This window comes from Podarcis pityusensis (assembly GCF_964106645.2).
Source record: "Podarcis pityusensis genome assembly, chromosome: 13".
NCBI lineage: Eukaryota > Metazoa > Chordata > Lepidosauria > Squamata > Lacertidae > Podarcis > Podarcis pityusensis.
In genome coordinates, this window is record NC_138038.1 from 48,258,405 (window position 1) to 48,275,516 (window position 17,112).

General features: G+C 44.7%; 1 protein-coding gene across 1 annotated transcript in view; it reads left to right on the forward strand.

Annotated features, from left to right (window-relative positions):
* Positions 1-13,773: 13,773 nt before the first annotated feature.
* The window catches only part of LOC308461686 (uncharacterized protein), a 98,303-nt gene continuing 94,964 nt past the window's right edge, over positions 13,774-17,112 (forward strand). The window contains exons 1-2 of the mRNA XM_080978810.1: positions 13,774-14,167; positions 14,609-14,933. Coding sequence (XP_080834936.1) covers positions 14,122-14,167; positions 14,609-14,933 — 371 coding nt within the window. The 5' untranslated portion in view covers positions 13,774-14,121. The remainder of the gene's footprint in view (positions 14,168-14,608; positions 14,934-17,112) is intronic.

The window sequence follows — 17,112 nt, forward strand, 5'->3', positions numbered from 1 at the left end:
TTTGGCCTCCTACGCAGATTCATTATTTTATGCTTGATTCCTCGCCGTAAAACATTTCTGCTCCACTCTTCTTCAAATGCAGAACAAAACAATTTTGGGAAGGGCAGTAGCTCAGGGGCAGAGCATGTGCTTTGCAGGCAGAAACATCCCAGATTCGCTCCCAGGCATCTCCAGGTAGGGCTGGGAAGGAATTCCTGCCTAAAACCATGGAGAGCTACTAGCAGCCAGGGCTTAGCCACACATACCCCACACTTTCCAAGCACAGGTCCTCACTTTCAAGCTATCTTTATTGAACGAAATGAAAACCCATTCTTTAAAGCAGGTACACAACAAAAAGCAATGTGGGTTTTCCAAGGTTTGTCATTTGCTCTGACTCGGGGTAAAGAGCAGGTTTTCACAGGGAAAGCTCTAGAAGAGAGTGGGGGGGAGTGCATATGGCAATGGTGCTGGGTTGCCCCCAAGGTTTAGGAGACCACACGTATTGCATGCGTGTGACATCATGCATACGTCACGTGATATCACACACATCTCCCAGCACTGGGCTGGCCAGTGCAGGCTTCCACTAGGCACTGCCGGTCCCCACACTACTGGCAGATGCGGTGTAGACTCGTGCAACCTTCAGCCAAGTGCTCCAATCCTTGCAGCATCTCCTGGCACCACACAGATTGGTGCAACCTTCTTCTAGGCCCCGCTGGTCCCCAGGAGATGAGGTGCAGGACGGCACAATCTTGCGCCAGGTGTGTCCGTCCCTGTGCCGTCTTCCAACACTGTGCAGGCCAAAGTACAGGCCCTGCCTGGAAAGCACAGAGGAAAGGTAAGTGTGGATAAGCCATCAGTACAAACAGCAGAAAACTAGATGGATCATTAGTCTGAGGATGCTATTTGACCGTGAAATACAAGCACTGCCACTTGGAGTCCTCTCTGCAAGAGCACCGGGTTTTTATCCCCTCTGCTTATTAACTCAATGCCTCATATGCAAATTTCTCAGCCAGGCCCCTTCTATTTAAACAGTAACACCTAAAGTTACTCCAGTTACTGGCTGTGTCCCTTTCATTCTGTACAAAGAGAAGAGACACAGACAGACAGACAGACAGACAGACATGAGATCCATATTGTTTTTTCTCATTCTCCTAGGCATCTTCCCTGGTGAGGATTTTTGTTTAGTGGGTAACTGATAATGTTGATCCCAACACAAAAGGGTAATGACACAATTTGTCTTCTTTTTTTGCAGGTATCTTCTCAAGTCCACAGATAACTGAATCTGGTCCAGGACTGCTGAAGCCCGGAGGGTCCTTCAAACTGACTTGCTCTGTCTCTGGTGTTCGAATCAGTGATCATTACTGGGACTGGTGCCGGCAGGCTCCAGGAAAAGGGCTGGAGTGGATAGGGTTCATCCGGGATGAAGCAAATGGAGGAACAACTCAGCTCAATCCGGCACTCAGCAGTCGAACCAGCATCTCCAGGGAGACCTCCAGAAACGAAGTGTATCTCCAGCTGAACTCCCTGACAGCTGCAGACACTGCAATGTATTACTGTGCAAGTAACACAGTGAACCAAAGCAATGAAGCTTCCTTGCAAAAATCACCCTACAACTCTGCCATGTGCACTGGCACTGCCAGCTCTCTGTCTTCAGCAGACATCCATTGCCCTAATTCTGCCTGGAAGATGTACTGGAAATCTCTCCCTACACAGTTTAATGTTTAGCACCCAACTCAGTATCACCAGGGATGCTTGCAAAAATATAATCTAACTTCAGCAGATCCGTCACAGCTACACAAATCTGAACTAGACGGACAACAGTCTTACTAGATTTCTGTGCCAAGATGGCAAAGCTGACTGGAAAACTCAGAAACCAAGAGGATAAATGTGTTATAAAAGAATGTGGGAGGGGGTATTTAGGAGACCATTGTAAGCAGATGGAAACAAAAGCAGGAGTTTGACTCACTTGTAGTGTAAAGATTTTATAGACAATATGGTTTGCTACAAAATTTGGACTATGGATGAAAATGCAGTTGAAGATGTTTCAAATAAGACCCCATGGAGGGGATGGTGGGAAGTCTTGAGATTCAGAGAATCCCTTTATATGGATTTGTTTTTTACAGTCTGTCCATTTATATTTTGTATCTCTAAAACCAATAAAAATAATTTCATTTTAAAAAAGAAAAGAGTAAGGTAATTTCCTTTGTTCTTAAAATAACATCATCCATAGAATCATAAAACTGTAGAGTTGGAAGGGACCTCAAGGGTCATCTAGTCCAACCCACTGCAATGCAAAAATCTTATCCATGAAAGATGACCCTCCATCTTCTGCTTGAATACCTCCAAGGAAGGAGAGTCCACAATCTCTCATCGGAGTCCATTCCACTGCTGAACAACTCTCCCTGGTGTTTAGTCATAATCTCCTTTCTTGTAACTTGAATCCTTTAGTTCAGGTACAACCATCTGGAGCAGGAGAAAACAAGCTTGCTCCTTCCTTCATGTGACAGCCCTTTAGATATAGGAAGGTGGCTATTATATCTCCTCTCAGTCTCCTCTTTACCAGGCTAAACAGACCCAATTCCCTCAAACTCATCAGGCTTGGTTTGCAGACCCTTTATCATCTTGGTTGCCCTCCTCGGGGAGGAAAATACAATGTACCATGGATCTGAAGTGGAAGGCAATATTTGGGGAGAGTCCCTTCCCCACGATTTGCTCCAAGTCATCCCTGCATATGGGTGTCCTCTAATTCTCTTTGCTTCTTAAATTCAGGGCCAGAAGACACTGAACACCCTGTATGGAAATCACCCCACTAGGCTCTTTCTGAATGATGTTCCTGGCTTTATTAGCTTTTACGGAACCCACTTTAAAAAATGTGTTTGTGTGTGTGGTCTTTTTTTCATTATGCAAATTCTCTAGAGTTCAAATAGCAGCATCCTCCTTCTTTCCATGTCCCTGTAGCTCAAGAGAAAAGCTGCCTCTGTTCCACTACTTTTCTTATTCTGATTAATATTTTCCTCTTCCCAGGATAAAAAATGGCACCCCCCTTTCTCCCCATCTTCCTCATGGCCCTGCTCTCAGGTAGGCTATCCCCTTTCACATTCTTTGAAGTGAAATACCCTAGATTTTAGGCAGCAATCTTAAGAGTACAAAACAACCCTTTCCATGTTTTTAGGATTAACTGAGCAAACCAAGCCCTAACTCTGCTTCTCCTTTTCTTCTCCCTGCTCCTTCAAACCCTGCAGGTGTTTTCTCCCAGGTCACACTAAAGCAATCTGGGCCAGAGACCTTGAGGCCAGGAGAAACACTTGAGCTGACCTGTTCAGTCACTGGCGTCTCCGTCACAAGCAGCTACCGGTGGGACTGGGTACGGATGAGACCTGGGAAAGGGATCGAATGCATGGGGTACTGGGTTGGGACCACAATGTATGCTCCATCTTTACGCAACCGAATCACCATCTCTGTGGATCCTTCCCAAACCAAGTACTTTCTCAGATTGAGCTCTGTGACCGCTGCAGACAACGCTGTGTATTACTGTGCGAGATACACAGTAGGAGGAACTGAAGCAGAGCCTAGCACAAAAAGGGGGAAGTGGTTAGAAAATAGAAAGCCACTTCAAGAACATTGAGGTGATATGTAACTCAATGGGGTTTGCTTCTCTGTAGGTACAGTTCCCACTCTGGAAAAAATATGGAGTGAATGGGGAGGATAAACCCACTTTAAGGCCTTGGACTGATGTTGATATATCTCTGTCTCAATCTATCAATGGAGTTTGCTCCTCAGAAGACCTGTCTAGAATTGCACTAACAAGCTGCTCTTCAGAATTCAGGGTGGGATGTTTCTCTCATTCTAGCATCCGGCCTGTTAGTCCATAACAACAGCAGCAGGTCAATCAGATGCTGGGACAACCAAAGGAGTTCGGTTGTTATTACTGATCATCTGAGACTGGCCCTCAGCCAGATCCCCCTTGTCCAAAAGGTGGCGGCAGATTCACCCACCACCCCGTGTTCCTTCCTACAGAAAACCACAGCCTCTTAAATCACCAGACTTGCAACCACCTGCAAAGTCCCACAAGAGTGTTTGATACAAAGAGCCCCAAAGCTAAAAGAGCAGCTGGATTTCAGATCTTGCATGTAACCTCTCTCACACAAGAACTGAAGTTCTTTATTGGGGGTGAGGGGGGAAGAGATAAATTGGTTCATTTGACCTTTATTTTTTCATGGCTGAGCCATCCTTTATGCATAACTACTCTCCACAGATAATTCTGAGGATGAGTAATCCCTCTTAGCTGAGCAAGATAGCCTCATCATTCTTTTTGTGTGTGATATAGCCCAATACACACATTTCCCTAGTTTAATACATTTCACAAATAAATGTATTCTTATGCACACTTTACCCTCTCCCCCTCCCCATTCTAGGGATCTGCATTTTTGCCTCCTTCCAGAGGCCATAGCAAATCACAAGCAAAGAGCATCCACAAAAAGACCAGTTGTTTGGACTTTATGTGGCAGGACCACCTGGTCTGTGCCTTCTCCTTCACCCTCTGGAGGGTGATTCTATCATTTCTATATGGTTCCATCCCACTCCTTGGGGTATGATATTCTATTTAAATGGGTTATATATTTGAATTTCTTCCTCCCAACACTCTTATAGCAACATGGGAAAGAACAGATGCTAAAACCGTCTGACTCCAAATGATGCTCCTGGTTTATGGCCTTTCAGAGAGCCTATTTACCAATTTGTGCATTTCTCTGAGTGTTTTACATTATGCAAATTTGCTCACTACTCCCAAATTCAAATAGTTGCCTCCTGAGTCTTTCATCTTCACTGCAGCTCAGAAGAAGAGCTGACTTAGTTCCAGTGATTATTTTTTAAAAAACAACAACCACCTATTATTATTTTTTCTCTTCTTAGGATAAAAATGGCATTGCTCTATGTCCCCCTTTTCCTCCTCATGCTGCTCCCAGGTAGGTATCTCCCCAAATGCTCACTGCCCCTTACACCTTGGATTATAGTCCTGAATCTTAATTGTATAATGTTAACATGATCTGTGTACTTTGGATTAATGGAGCCATATTGCGGCTGCTTACGAAGTAGCTTTTCAAGCCTGGAGGGGGGACCCTGCTTAACTCTGGTTTTCCTTGCTTCTCCCAATCCCTTCAGGTGTTTTCTCTCAGGTCACTTTGAAGGAATCTGGACAAGGAGCACTGAGACCAGGAGAAACCCTTGAGCTAACCTGTACGGTCACTGGACGCTCTGTGACAAGCAGCTATTTGTGGAACTGGGTACGACAGAGCCCTGGGAAAGAGCTTGAATGGATGGGATATTGGTCTGGGGGCACACGCTATGCACCATCTCTCCGCGACCGAATCACCATCTCTGTGGATTCTTCTCAAACCAAGTATTTTCTGAGACTGAGCGCTGTGACAGCTGCAGACACAGCCATGTATTACTGTGCAACAGGCACACTGGGACAAATCGAAGCAGAGGCCTGTATAAAAAGGAGGAAGTGGTTAGAAAACAGAAAGCGATGTGCTATAGATGCTCGGTTCTGTTTAAAAGAAAGCCCAAAATTTTGGAATCACCGAAACCATGCTCATTCCTCTCCACTCTCAACTTCTCAGGTTGACACAAACTGCTGCAATGAAGGAGAAATGCATTAAGAAAAGAGAAAGAGGATAAGGGGGGAGATTCTCATGCTGTAGATTTCCATGCATTCAACCACAAAATCAGCTGCTATGATCATGATGACACTAAGCTCCATGAGAGCCATTGATGGGAGCAGTTCTTTTTTTCTGAGGGGATACAGGGGTACGCATACCCCTAAATATTTTGTAAATCTATGTTTGGCCTCATTGATGGGCACTCTTTCGATATGAGTAGGAAAATAACAGGACGCCTAAACATTTTTTAAAAAAATAAAAGCAATGGATGTCAGGAAAAAGCACCAATGCAAAAGCCAGCTGCAGGTGGCTGGAAAGCAAAACAGGATGTTGTTGTCTGCCAATGTACTGTTGGGGAAAAGGTGGAGCCTATTCTCTGTACTGAGCACCGGATGTTAGCTCAGAGTGTCATGTGACCTGTGCTGGAAGTACAGGGGAGGAGTTTTGTCTCTCTTCTGATGGAGACTGAAGGGTGCAGTCGCATTTCTATGTACTGCTGAATGACAGGAATAAAACATGTAAATAGGACTCCTGTCTGTCTCATTTCCCCTCCCTGGGGAGAATGCAAGGAGGGAGAGAAGCAGAGAGAAGCAGAGGGTGTGTTCTTTCTCACGTCTAATGAGAAGAATCGCCGGTTTGTTTACCTAGCCTGCCGGGGGTCGCAGACGGAAGGTAAACACAGTATCTCACTCAATTGCCTCGGGGGAGGCCAGGTACCTCTGACTGTGAGCTGAGATACTAACAATGGATGGGTACATGAGACACAACTCAAGGCTTAGGGGGAAAGTTGGCTTTACAGGCAGTGACAACAGCTTTCGGCACAAACGACAAACCCTGTGAGAGTGGGAGAAAGAGTGATAAAGCGAGACCATTTTCATTCATTTCATTTAGTCCAGAAAACCCAGCGAGTGTTGATGATTTGATTCAGAAATATCTATTTGATCAGCAAAGTCATTGGTAGGGCTGTGGCTGACTGGTAGAGCTTAGTGCACAGAAAGTCCCACATTGAATCCCTGGGAGAGACTGCAGTTTGAAACCCTGTGGAGCTCCTGCCAAACACACTGAACTAGATGCAGAGCAGTCTTACTAGGTTTACAGTGGTTTCCTAAAAGATCTAGGAGACTTGCTATATTCAGAAAAGTGAGAAAAGTATGGTGTGAATGAAAGGTGGAAGAGCAATTCAGTAAAAGGCAATATTTGGGGAGATGCCATTCCGGCAACTGAATGTCTTTTTGTCCTCTTTGCTTCTTAAATGCAGGACCTGAAACGACAGAACGCCCTCTATGCAAATCACCCTACCCACCTCCTTCTGTTTAAATAGCATTGTCCAGTGTGGCTCCATGGCCTGGCTGAGTCCCATTCACTCCTTACTAAAGCTAAAGAGGAGAGAGTGAAGGCAAAAGGGAGGGAGAGAGAGAGAGAGAGATGACTTTCATGTTGCTTTTCCTCATTGTCCTAAGCATCTCCCCTGGTGAGGATTTATTTTTTAGAATAAAAACAAAAATGTTGAGCCCAATGCTGAGAGATTCCCAATTATGACACAATTTCTGCATTCTTTTGTAGGCATCCGCTCCACTCCACAGATAATTGAGTCTGGTCCAGGACTGGTGAAACCTGGGGAGTCCTTCAAACTGACCTGCAGAGTTTCTGGGGTACAGCTTGATGCTTACTACTGGAACTGGATCCGGCAGCCTCCAGGGAAAGGTCTAGAATGGATAGCACTTATTCGCAGCACTGCAAATCAAGGAACCACTGAGATCAATTCAGCACTGAGAAGTCAAGCCAGCATCTCCAGGGACATCTCCAGAAATGAAGTGTATCTCCAGCTGAGCTCCCCAACAGCTGCAGACACTGCAATGTATTACTGTGCAAGAGACACAGTGAACCAAAGCAATGAAGCATCCCTGCAAGATCTACCCTCAGACTCAACCCCTTGCACAGGAACTGATAGATCCCTGTCAGCAACAGACATCCATTGAACGAATCCAGCTAAATTTATGCTGAAAATCTGCACCCCCTTTGAGGGCAAAATGGTGAGAAGTGTTGAAGGTATGCTGTGCTTGGATTGGCTTAGGTTGCTTTTTGCCTTTTATGGAGTCAGCTCCCACTTTAAATTTTATTAAGTGATTGCCTCTCACTTCTTAGGCACAATTACAGTGTCACCTATGCTAATTAAACCACAAAAAATAAATTGCTTTTATGACCTCTCAGACCAGCCCTCAGCTATATTCTCTCGGTCAAGCAGTTGGCAGCAGAGACAATCCTTTCCATAGCAAACTACAATCTTAAATCTCCAGACTGACAACCACCTGCAAAGTCTCACAAAAGAGGTTCTTGGAGACAAGGAGCCTCAAAGCTACAAGTTCTCTGGCCTTACATGTAATGACCTCCACATAAGGACTGCAGCTCTTTATTGGAAGGGGTGTGAAATGGATCTGCACACTTGTCCCCTTCTAGAGGCCAACATAGCCTACAGCCCATCATGATCAAAGGGCATCAAGAAACAGTTCCATTGCTATGGCTTTGTGGATGTTGCAGCACAATCTGGTCTGTGCTCTCCTCCACTCCTAGATGGGTGTCTTGTGTCATTTTGCACAGTTCCATCCTTTTCCATATAGTGATATTTTACACAACCTTCAAGTGTCCCAGGGCACTCCAGAATAATAGAAGCAATCTCTGCTCCGGATTGTCCCAGAATGTCCCGTTTCCCCCCTCCAGCTCCGCTGAGCTTGGGGAGAAGGATGAGCCAGCACTTGTGCCTGCAGTGGTGTCACACTCTCGTGCAAGCCAAGTAACTCGCACTGTAGCACCATACCAAAATACACGCACCCCAATTTTCATCAGAATAATGTTGGAGGATATATGATATGATATTTATGTTGCATGCTTACATAGACATCCACTCAATGTGCTCATCTCAACACAAGAAGTAATGCTGACACCTATTGGCTTCAAATGGTCTCCTGCTTTTATTATGCGTAGCCTTTTTTACATTATGCAAATTCTCTCACTGCCTCCCAAATTCAAATAACAGGCTTCTTGGTAATTTAACTTCATTGCAGCTGAGGAGAAAGGCTGCCTCCATTCCAGCATTATTGTTTTTCATTCCTATTATTACTTTTCTCCTCTCGGGATAAAATAAAATAACAATGATGCTCCTCTTGGTCCCCCTCTTCCTCTTGGCCCTGCTCCCAGGTAAGTATCTCCTAAAACATTCTCCAACCCTTCCACATCTTATCAAATGAACTATCCTGAATATTACATAGGATACTTAATGGTATAACCAGTCCCATGACCCATGTGTTTTGGATTAAACGAGCAATGATAAAACTGTGCAAGAAATAGCCTTAAAGTTATGGCTGGGCCTACTGTCTAACTCTGGTTTTCCTTTTCTTTCCCTCCCCCCAAATCCCTTCAGGTGTTTTCTCCCAGGTCACATTGAAGGAATCTGAACCAGGAACAGTGAGACCAGGAGAGACCCTCGAGCTGACCTGTACAGTCACTGGGCGCTCTGTGACAAGCAGCTATTGGTGGCACTGGGTACGACAGAGCCCTGGGAAAGGGCTCGAATGGATGGGAGGGTGGACTGCAAGATCGTACTACGCTGCATCATTCCAAAACCGAATCACCATCTCTGTGGATTCTTCCCAAACCAAGTACTTTCTGAGACTGAGCTCTGTGACAGCTGCAGACACAGCCATGTATTACTGTGCAACAGGCACAGTGGGACAGACTGAAGCAGAGGCCTGTACAAAAAGGAGGAAGTGTTTCCTTCTGATATTTCTTGAGTAACACTTTGCTGAGAAAAACAGATCCTGCTTCATCCCAGACAAAATATGTACATTCTCCCTTAACATGGCCTTGAACATTGCTGTCTGACATCTGGCCTGATGATGGCCTAGCCATGCAAACAACAGGCAATCACTGCCTCTTGAGAGAGTGAATTCAGTGTTGCTATCAAACGAGGGAATGGTGACTGCCCACACTTGTGACTCAATACGAGGGTCTCCAAGAGGAGCAGGGGGGGAAACAGAAGATCTGCAACGAAGTCACAGCCTCCATCATTTCTCAGATGGAGACATCTTATTCTACGTCAGGAAACTTCTCCCTGACACTTGGTGACGTTTTCATTCAAAATGGACTTTGCATGGCAGCTTCACCATTTCCTTCATTTGGTCCAAGGATTTTATTTTCCATCTAAGCAGGACTCTTTTTTGCACCTACATAAACATACCACATTTAATTGTTCTCCGAAACATTTAGGCCAGGATAAAAGGAAAAGTGGGACACTCTGGGATCAAATCAGAAACCAGGATGGCACCTGTAATTTCGGGACTGTCCCTGGAAAACCGGGACACTTGGAGGATATGATGAGGTGCTACAGTCAGTCATTCTCCTTTCAGGACTTGGGAGCCCTCTCCTGGGGAGAAATAAATTTCTAACTCGCACACTAACATACATACTAGATGCAAGCCTCACAGCTCCGTGTTTTGGTTCTTTTTTATTATTATTATTTTACAAACGTCCACACTTCTGCTTATCTAAAGAATCTCCCAAGTACATACAGGCCAATACCTTATTTTTGGATTGCCCTATTTCTCCTTCAGGATGACAGGGCTCACCGCCGCCTGAGTTTGCTACTATAAAGGTAAAGGTACCCCTGCCCGTACAGGCCAGTCTTGACAGACTCTAGGGTTGTGCGCTCATCTCACTCTAGAGGCCGGGAGCCAGCGCTGTCCGCAGACACTTCCGGGTCACGTGGCCAGCGTGATGAAGCTGCTCTAGCGAACCGGCACCAGAGCAGCACAGAATGATAAATAAAGACACTTCTCCCTTTTATCAGAGCAAACTCAGTTTCAGGTATCACCACTCCAAAGAATCCTACATCATACAGGAGATGTAGAACCATATATTTTTTTCCTTTACCCTCAGAGTCTCCTCCTTTCAGATAGCTTAATAAGTTACTTTGAATCTAATGGCATATTAATTTGCTGACAATTCTGTCGACCATTTTACATCAATAAGTGTCAATCCGTAGTAGTTAAAGGGACTGTTTTACAGGAAGCAACTATGAGATCTGAGAGTGCCTATGTTGTTTTTATGCTGCTTTAGTTCTATCAGAGTTTGATGACTTTTTATGTATTATCTTTGATATAAGTTTTTAGCTTTTTCCATTTTATTTGCTTTGTTTTGTTCTGTGGAAGCTGCTTTGAGTTTTTAGCTCTTTGTATTTTATTTTATTTTATTTGTTTTGTTTTGTTTTGTTTTGTTTTGTTTTGTGGAAGCTGCTTTGAGTCCCAGTCTGGGGGAATGGAAGGATATAAATATCACTGCTAATACTACTACTTTATGGTTTATTCATCTGGCAACCTTGTCAAGTGCTCCTCCTTTTAGCTTCTGATCCTTAAATGCAGAACAGAATTGGATGGACTTCCCATTATGCAAATATGCCAAGCACACTCCTCCTTTTTAAAGAGCGCCATTCAAAGGTGCTTGATGACCCGACTGAGACTCACACACCCTATTTCTAATAAACAAAGGACTGAGTGATTAAGGGGGGAAATATGAGGTCTTTGTCAATTTTGCTCATTCTCCTAAGCGTCTCACCTGGTGAGCATTTATGCTTAGTGTAAAAACAAAAAAATATTGAATTCAACCCAAAGTGAGGTCATATGAGAAGTCTATCATCTGCCCTTTCTGTTTTGCAGGCATCCTTTCCAGTCCACAGCTAATCGAGTCTGGCCCAGGAGTGGTGAAGCCAGGCGAGTCCTTCAAACTGACCTGCACTATCTCTGGTTTCCAAGTCAGTAATTATAACTGGGTCTGGAACCGGCAGCCTCCAGGGAAAGGCCTGGAGTTTATTGGTGCTATTCGGAGCTCTGCAGCTGGAGGAACCACCTATTATAACCCAGCATTCAGTAGTCGGATTTCTGTCACCAGGGACGCCTCCAGAAATGAAGTGTATCTTCAGCTGAATTCCCCGACAGCTGCAGACACTGCTGTGTATTTTTGTGCACGAGACACAGTGAAGTAAAGCAATGAAGCGTCCATCCATAAACCTACACAATATATTCCATCACTATGGCAGGCAAAGAGGGTTGATGGAGGACACATTCATTGTCCCATAGAGTTCCACAAAAGCCATTTAAAACTTGCTTATTCCCATAGCATAGTCTCAGCTTTCATTACTTAGGTATGGTTCAAATTCGCATACAGGGAGAGAAGAGGAAATGGATATTATGAGAGAATTGTTGCACTCAGCATCATTCTCCAATCAGAAATTGTGAGTCCTTCTACTGTCTGGGGTGGGAAGACAGTCCTTTGACCAATACACAGGCTGACAAACTGCTTTGCATCACTGGTACCAGTGAACGGCTGTGCAGAGTAAAGGGCTTCCATAACTGGTTGCAGAGTGACCATAAGGGATGGAACCTCTAGTGTGTGCAACTCAGAGAGAGGGAATCATTAAGGCAGAGTTGGGAGGGAACTGGTGCTCTCCCAGCTGGGTACCAGATCAGTCCAGTACCTCTGAACTTCCCAGATCTGATGGGCTATCAATTCCCTTAGTTATTGGGACTGTGTTTGGGTTCCAGTAAAGGGTGCCATACCTATGTTGTCTCTCTCTCTCTTCCCAAACACAGAAACACATTTACCTTGAAATGCTTTGAAGTCTTGCCTTCTTGGTTTTTGGAGGCAATTATACCAGAGTCCCATTAAGGCAGGGGTGGTGAACCTCAGACCCAGGAGCTAAAAGTTCCCCTCCATGCCTCTCTAGGTGGCCCTCAGGACTCACCCCAGCTACTCCCCTCACCATTCTCTCTTCCGGCCCTTCTTGAGTAGAAAAAGGGAAATACAAAATTGAGCCTCCCAAGGCTCATTTAGAAACCTGATAGGCTTGTGCTTACTGTGAAAGTGGAAGAAAAAATGTGATTACTCTGAACAATTGGATCCTTTTATTCAGCTAAAGGTATTGTGCATCCAGTTATAGACCAGTAAGTGGCAGCATTTCATATGAACAGAGGGCTGTGTCCTGCAGATAGGGATGAGGCAGAAATGTGGCTCAGTTTGTATTTTGAAACAAATCAACATTATTTGCACTTCTTGAAAGGGGATGCAATCTGAGACACAGCAACCCTTTGAAATTTGCATTTCTCCCAATTTTGCATTGCAGTTCTCCAATTTAAAAGAAAGGGCATGGAACTCCATATATCTGGAAAAAGTGTGTACAAAATGCAAATGTTGGTAAAGATGACATACAGCAATGCATTATGTTAGGGAGATTTCACGCAAAACATGCACATGAATTTTTGTAAACACACACAAACACACGTATATCAGACTGATGCAGAAATGAGGAAAATGGAACTTGAGTTTGGAATAAATGAGTTTGGAATAAATGAGTAATGGAGGTGACTGAATCGAGCAGATTTACCCTCCTGTTACTGATGGCAAGGTCTCCTTTGAAATTGTGAGGACTTTCTGCTTATCCTCTTCAAACTATCATCCCCATTACAACCATTTTAAAATTAAATTAAAAACAGTTAAAACCAATTACCATCACAATCGCAGGTATAAGGTGGGCCCTGAAAACCCTCATCTCTGGTGTCAAAGTCCAGAGAAACTAGGTCCGTCTTCAACATTTGCCAAAAGCTAAATGGTGAAGAAGGCAGAAGCACCTCTATTGGGAGGGAATTCCACAACTTAGGGGCTGCCATAGAGACTGCATTCTCCAGGGAAGTGAGGGACCCCTTTGCTGATAGTCCTATATCCTGTTGTCACAATGGCCATCAATAGGCCTATGGAAAGCCCACATTTGAGCACAAGAACACACACACACACCACTTCTGATTTCCAGGAACTAGTGTTGAGAGGCATACCACCTCTTTGACTGTGAGCACCTTGATTTGGGCTCAGAAGCAAACAGGCAGTCAGCTTCCCAAGCATATCTCTATATTATACGCCTTCCCTGCAAATCAACCAAGCAGTCTCCTCCAGAGGGGCGTTTCCAAAGAGGCAGCACAATATTGTTGTATTTCAGGAACCAGGCTGAAACATTCTTATTTGTACAGCTGTTTCAGAAACTGCTTTTCTATTTCCATCTGCTTCTTGTTAAGGATGTTTTGCACATTGTATTATTAATTGGATTTTGTATTTTAATGATGGTCAAATGGCCCTGCAATCAATAAAATATTTTAACCCACTAACAGGTATACATTTCCCCACACCTTCAGAACATCACACCCACAGCCTGATAACTTTAAACCCCAGCTTTAAAACTGTGTTGTTGCCATCTAAGGAGCAAAGCCTCCTTTTATCCTCCTTGTTACATACACTCGGCTCACTTTAAACAAATCTGCTGGGCGGGTTCCTCCTCTTTAAATACAGCCCTTCAGTCTTGTTCCACAGCCTTCCATTCATTCAGAAAGAGAGAGGACTGAGTGAGTGAGTGAGTGAGTGAGTGAGTGAGAAAGAAGAGAAAGAAATGAGATCCCTGATGTTTCTTCTCCTTTTACTGAGTATTTGCCGAGGTGAGGATTTTATACTGGATCAATTACACATTGGACAAAATTGGGTCCAAACACTTGGAGCCTAAAACGAACTAACTTCAGGACAATTCATGGTGACATTAAATTTCTTTCACCAAGAAAAAATAAGCCATCCCTAGAATATTGGGGATGGGAGGATGGACAAAGGGTGATATAATGCAAGGGAGTTCGGGGGGGGGGAATTGCCCAATATCTGGCAAGGATCCAAATAACTCCCCCACCTTTCAGCAGACCGCAATGCCCAGTCCAACGTTGAGCAAAAGGCTTCCCTTCCAATGATGCATTTCAGAGATCAAGAAGGGAGAAGAGATTGGAGGACTTCCCTTCCCTAAACTTTCTTAACTGATGTCTTAGGATGCAATCCTATGAAGCCAACTCAGAGAGACTCCACGGAGTGGTACTAATTTCTCTCGCTTTGTTCAGGTGTCTTCTGCAGTGTGCATCTGACCCAGTCTGGCCTGGGAGCAGTGAAGCCCGGACAGCCCCTCCAGCTGACCTGCGCTGTCTCTGGTGCTGAAGTGAGTGGCTGGTACTGGGGCTGGAACCGACAGACTCCAGGGAAAAGTCTGGAGTGGTTGGGCGGCATTCAGAGTGTGGCTGCGGGAGGAAACGGATACTACAGTTCCAGGTTTAGCTCCAGAATCAGTATCACCAGGGACGCCTCCAAAAATGAATTCTATCTTCTGTTGAGATCCCTCACAGCTGCAGACAATGCTGTGTATTACTGTGCAAGGGACAGAGCAACACTCTGAGGCAAGGCAGTGGAGGATCCAGACACAAACTGTGCAGAGTCATTTGGCCTCCTAGACAGATTCAATATTTTATGCTCGATTGCTCACCGTAAAACATTTCTGCTCCACTCTTCTTCAAATGCAGAACAAAACAATTTTGGGAAGGGCAGTAGCTCAGAGGCAGAGCATGTGCTTTGTAGGCAGAAACGTCCCAGATTCACTCCCAGGCATCTCCAGGTAGGGCTGGGAAGGAATTCCTGCTTAAAACCTTGGAGAGCTACTGCCAGCCAGGGCTTAGTCACACTTACCCCACACTTTCCAAGCACAGGTCCACACTTTAAAGCTATCTTTTTTGAACCAAACAAAAACCCATTCTTTAAAGCAGGTACACAACAAAAAGCAATGTGGGTTTCCCAGGGTTTGTCATTTGCTCTGACTCAGGGGTAAAGAGCAGGTTTTCACAGGGAAAGCTCCCGGGGACAATCCCACAATTTACAAATCTGCCCCCTGACAAGATCCATCTGTTTAGTAGGAAATTGAAAAGTATTCCCGGATTCACTGAAAAAAATCTGGTAACTTTAGTGTGCGGGGGAGAGAGATAAATTGGTTTATCGGGCCTTTATTTTTTGCATGGCTGACCCATCTTTTACACATAACTATTCTCCACTGAATATTCAGAGGATGAGTTATCCCTCTAGCTGTGCTCCATGACAGCCACATCTTTATTTTTGTATGTGATATTGCCCAATACACACATTTCCCTAGTTTAATACATTTCACAAATAAATGTTTTTTTTTATGAGCACTTTACTCTCTCTCCCTCTACATTCTAGGGATCTGCATATTTGCCTCCTTCAAAGAGGCCGCAGCAAATCGCAAGCAAAAAGCATCAGCAAAAGGTCCTCTCCCCAGTTACAAACCTTGGACAGCTGCTGCCAGCCAGTCTAAGTAATACTAAACTAGATGGAGTTACTAGGCAATTTTCCTAGGATCCTAAAAGAACTAGGAGGCTTCCTATATTCAAAAAAGAACCTGCTTAAGTGAGGAAAGTACAGCGTGAATGAAAGGTAGAAGAGCAATTCAGTGAAAGGCAATATTTTGGGAGATGCCCCCCCCCCCCAACCATTGCTTGGAGTCATTCCTGCAACTGAGTCTCTCTTTTGTCCTCTTTGCTTCTTAAATGCAGGACCTGACATGACAGAACGCCCTCTAGGCAAATCACCCCACCAACCTCCTTCTGTTTAAATAGCATTGTCCAGTGTGGCTCCATGGCCTGGCTGAGTCCCATTCGCTCCTTACTAAATTTAAAGTTGAGAGAGTGAAGGCAAAAGAGAGAGAGAGAGAGGGAGGGAGGGAGGGAGGGAGGGAGGGAGGAAGGAAGGAAGGAAGGAAGGAAGGAAGGAAGGAAGGAAGGAGATATGAGTTTCATTTTGCTTTTCCTCGTTGAAAATAGAAAGCGATGTACGATAGATTCTCGCTTCTGCTTAAAAGAAACCACATCATTTTGAAATCACTGAAGCTGTGCCCCTTTCTCTCCACATCCCAAGGTGACACAAACTGCGGCGAGGAAGGAGAATTGCATTAAGAAAAGAAAAGCAGGATAAAGGGGGAGGTTCTCATGCTGTAGAACTCCATGCGTTCAATCACAAAATCAGCCGCTAAGATCATGGAGATGCTAAGCTCCATGAGAGCCACTGATGAGTGCATGAGACACAACTCAAGGCTTAGGGGGGGGGACTGCCTTTTTAGACAGTGATAACAGCCTGCAGCACAAAATGCAAACCCAGTGAAAGTGGGCGAAAGAGTGATTAAGCGAGACCATTTTCATTCAGTCCAGAAACCCAGTAAGCGTCGATTGTTTGATTCAGAAATATCTACTTGATGGAGCAAAGGGCTGCGGCTGACTGGTAGAGCTTAGTGCACAGAAAGTCCCACATTCAAACCCTGGGAGAGATTGCAGTTTGCAACCCTGGAGAGCTCCTGCCAGTCAGTGTAGACAACACTGAACTAGATAGTGTTCTTACTAGGCATACAGAGGTTTCCTATGCTCCTAAAAGAATGTCCTTAGGTAGGATAAATACAGTGCACCATGAATGAAAGCTGGAAGAGCAATTAAGATAGAAGACAATATTTTGGGGGGTGGGGGGTCCTCTCCTTGGAGAGAAATCTTGGAGAGCTGCCTGCCAGTCAGTGGAA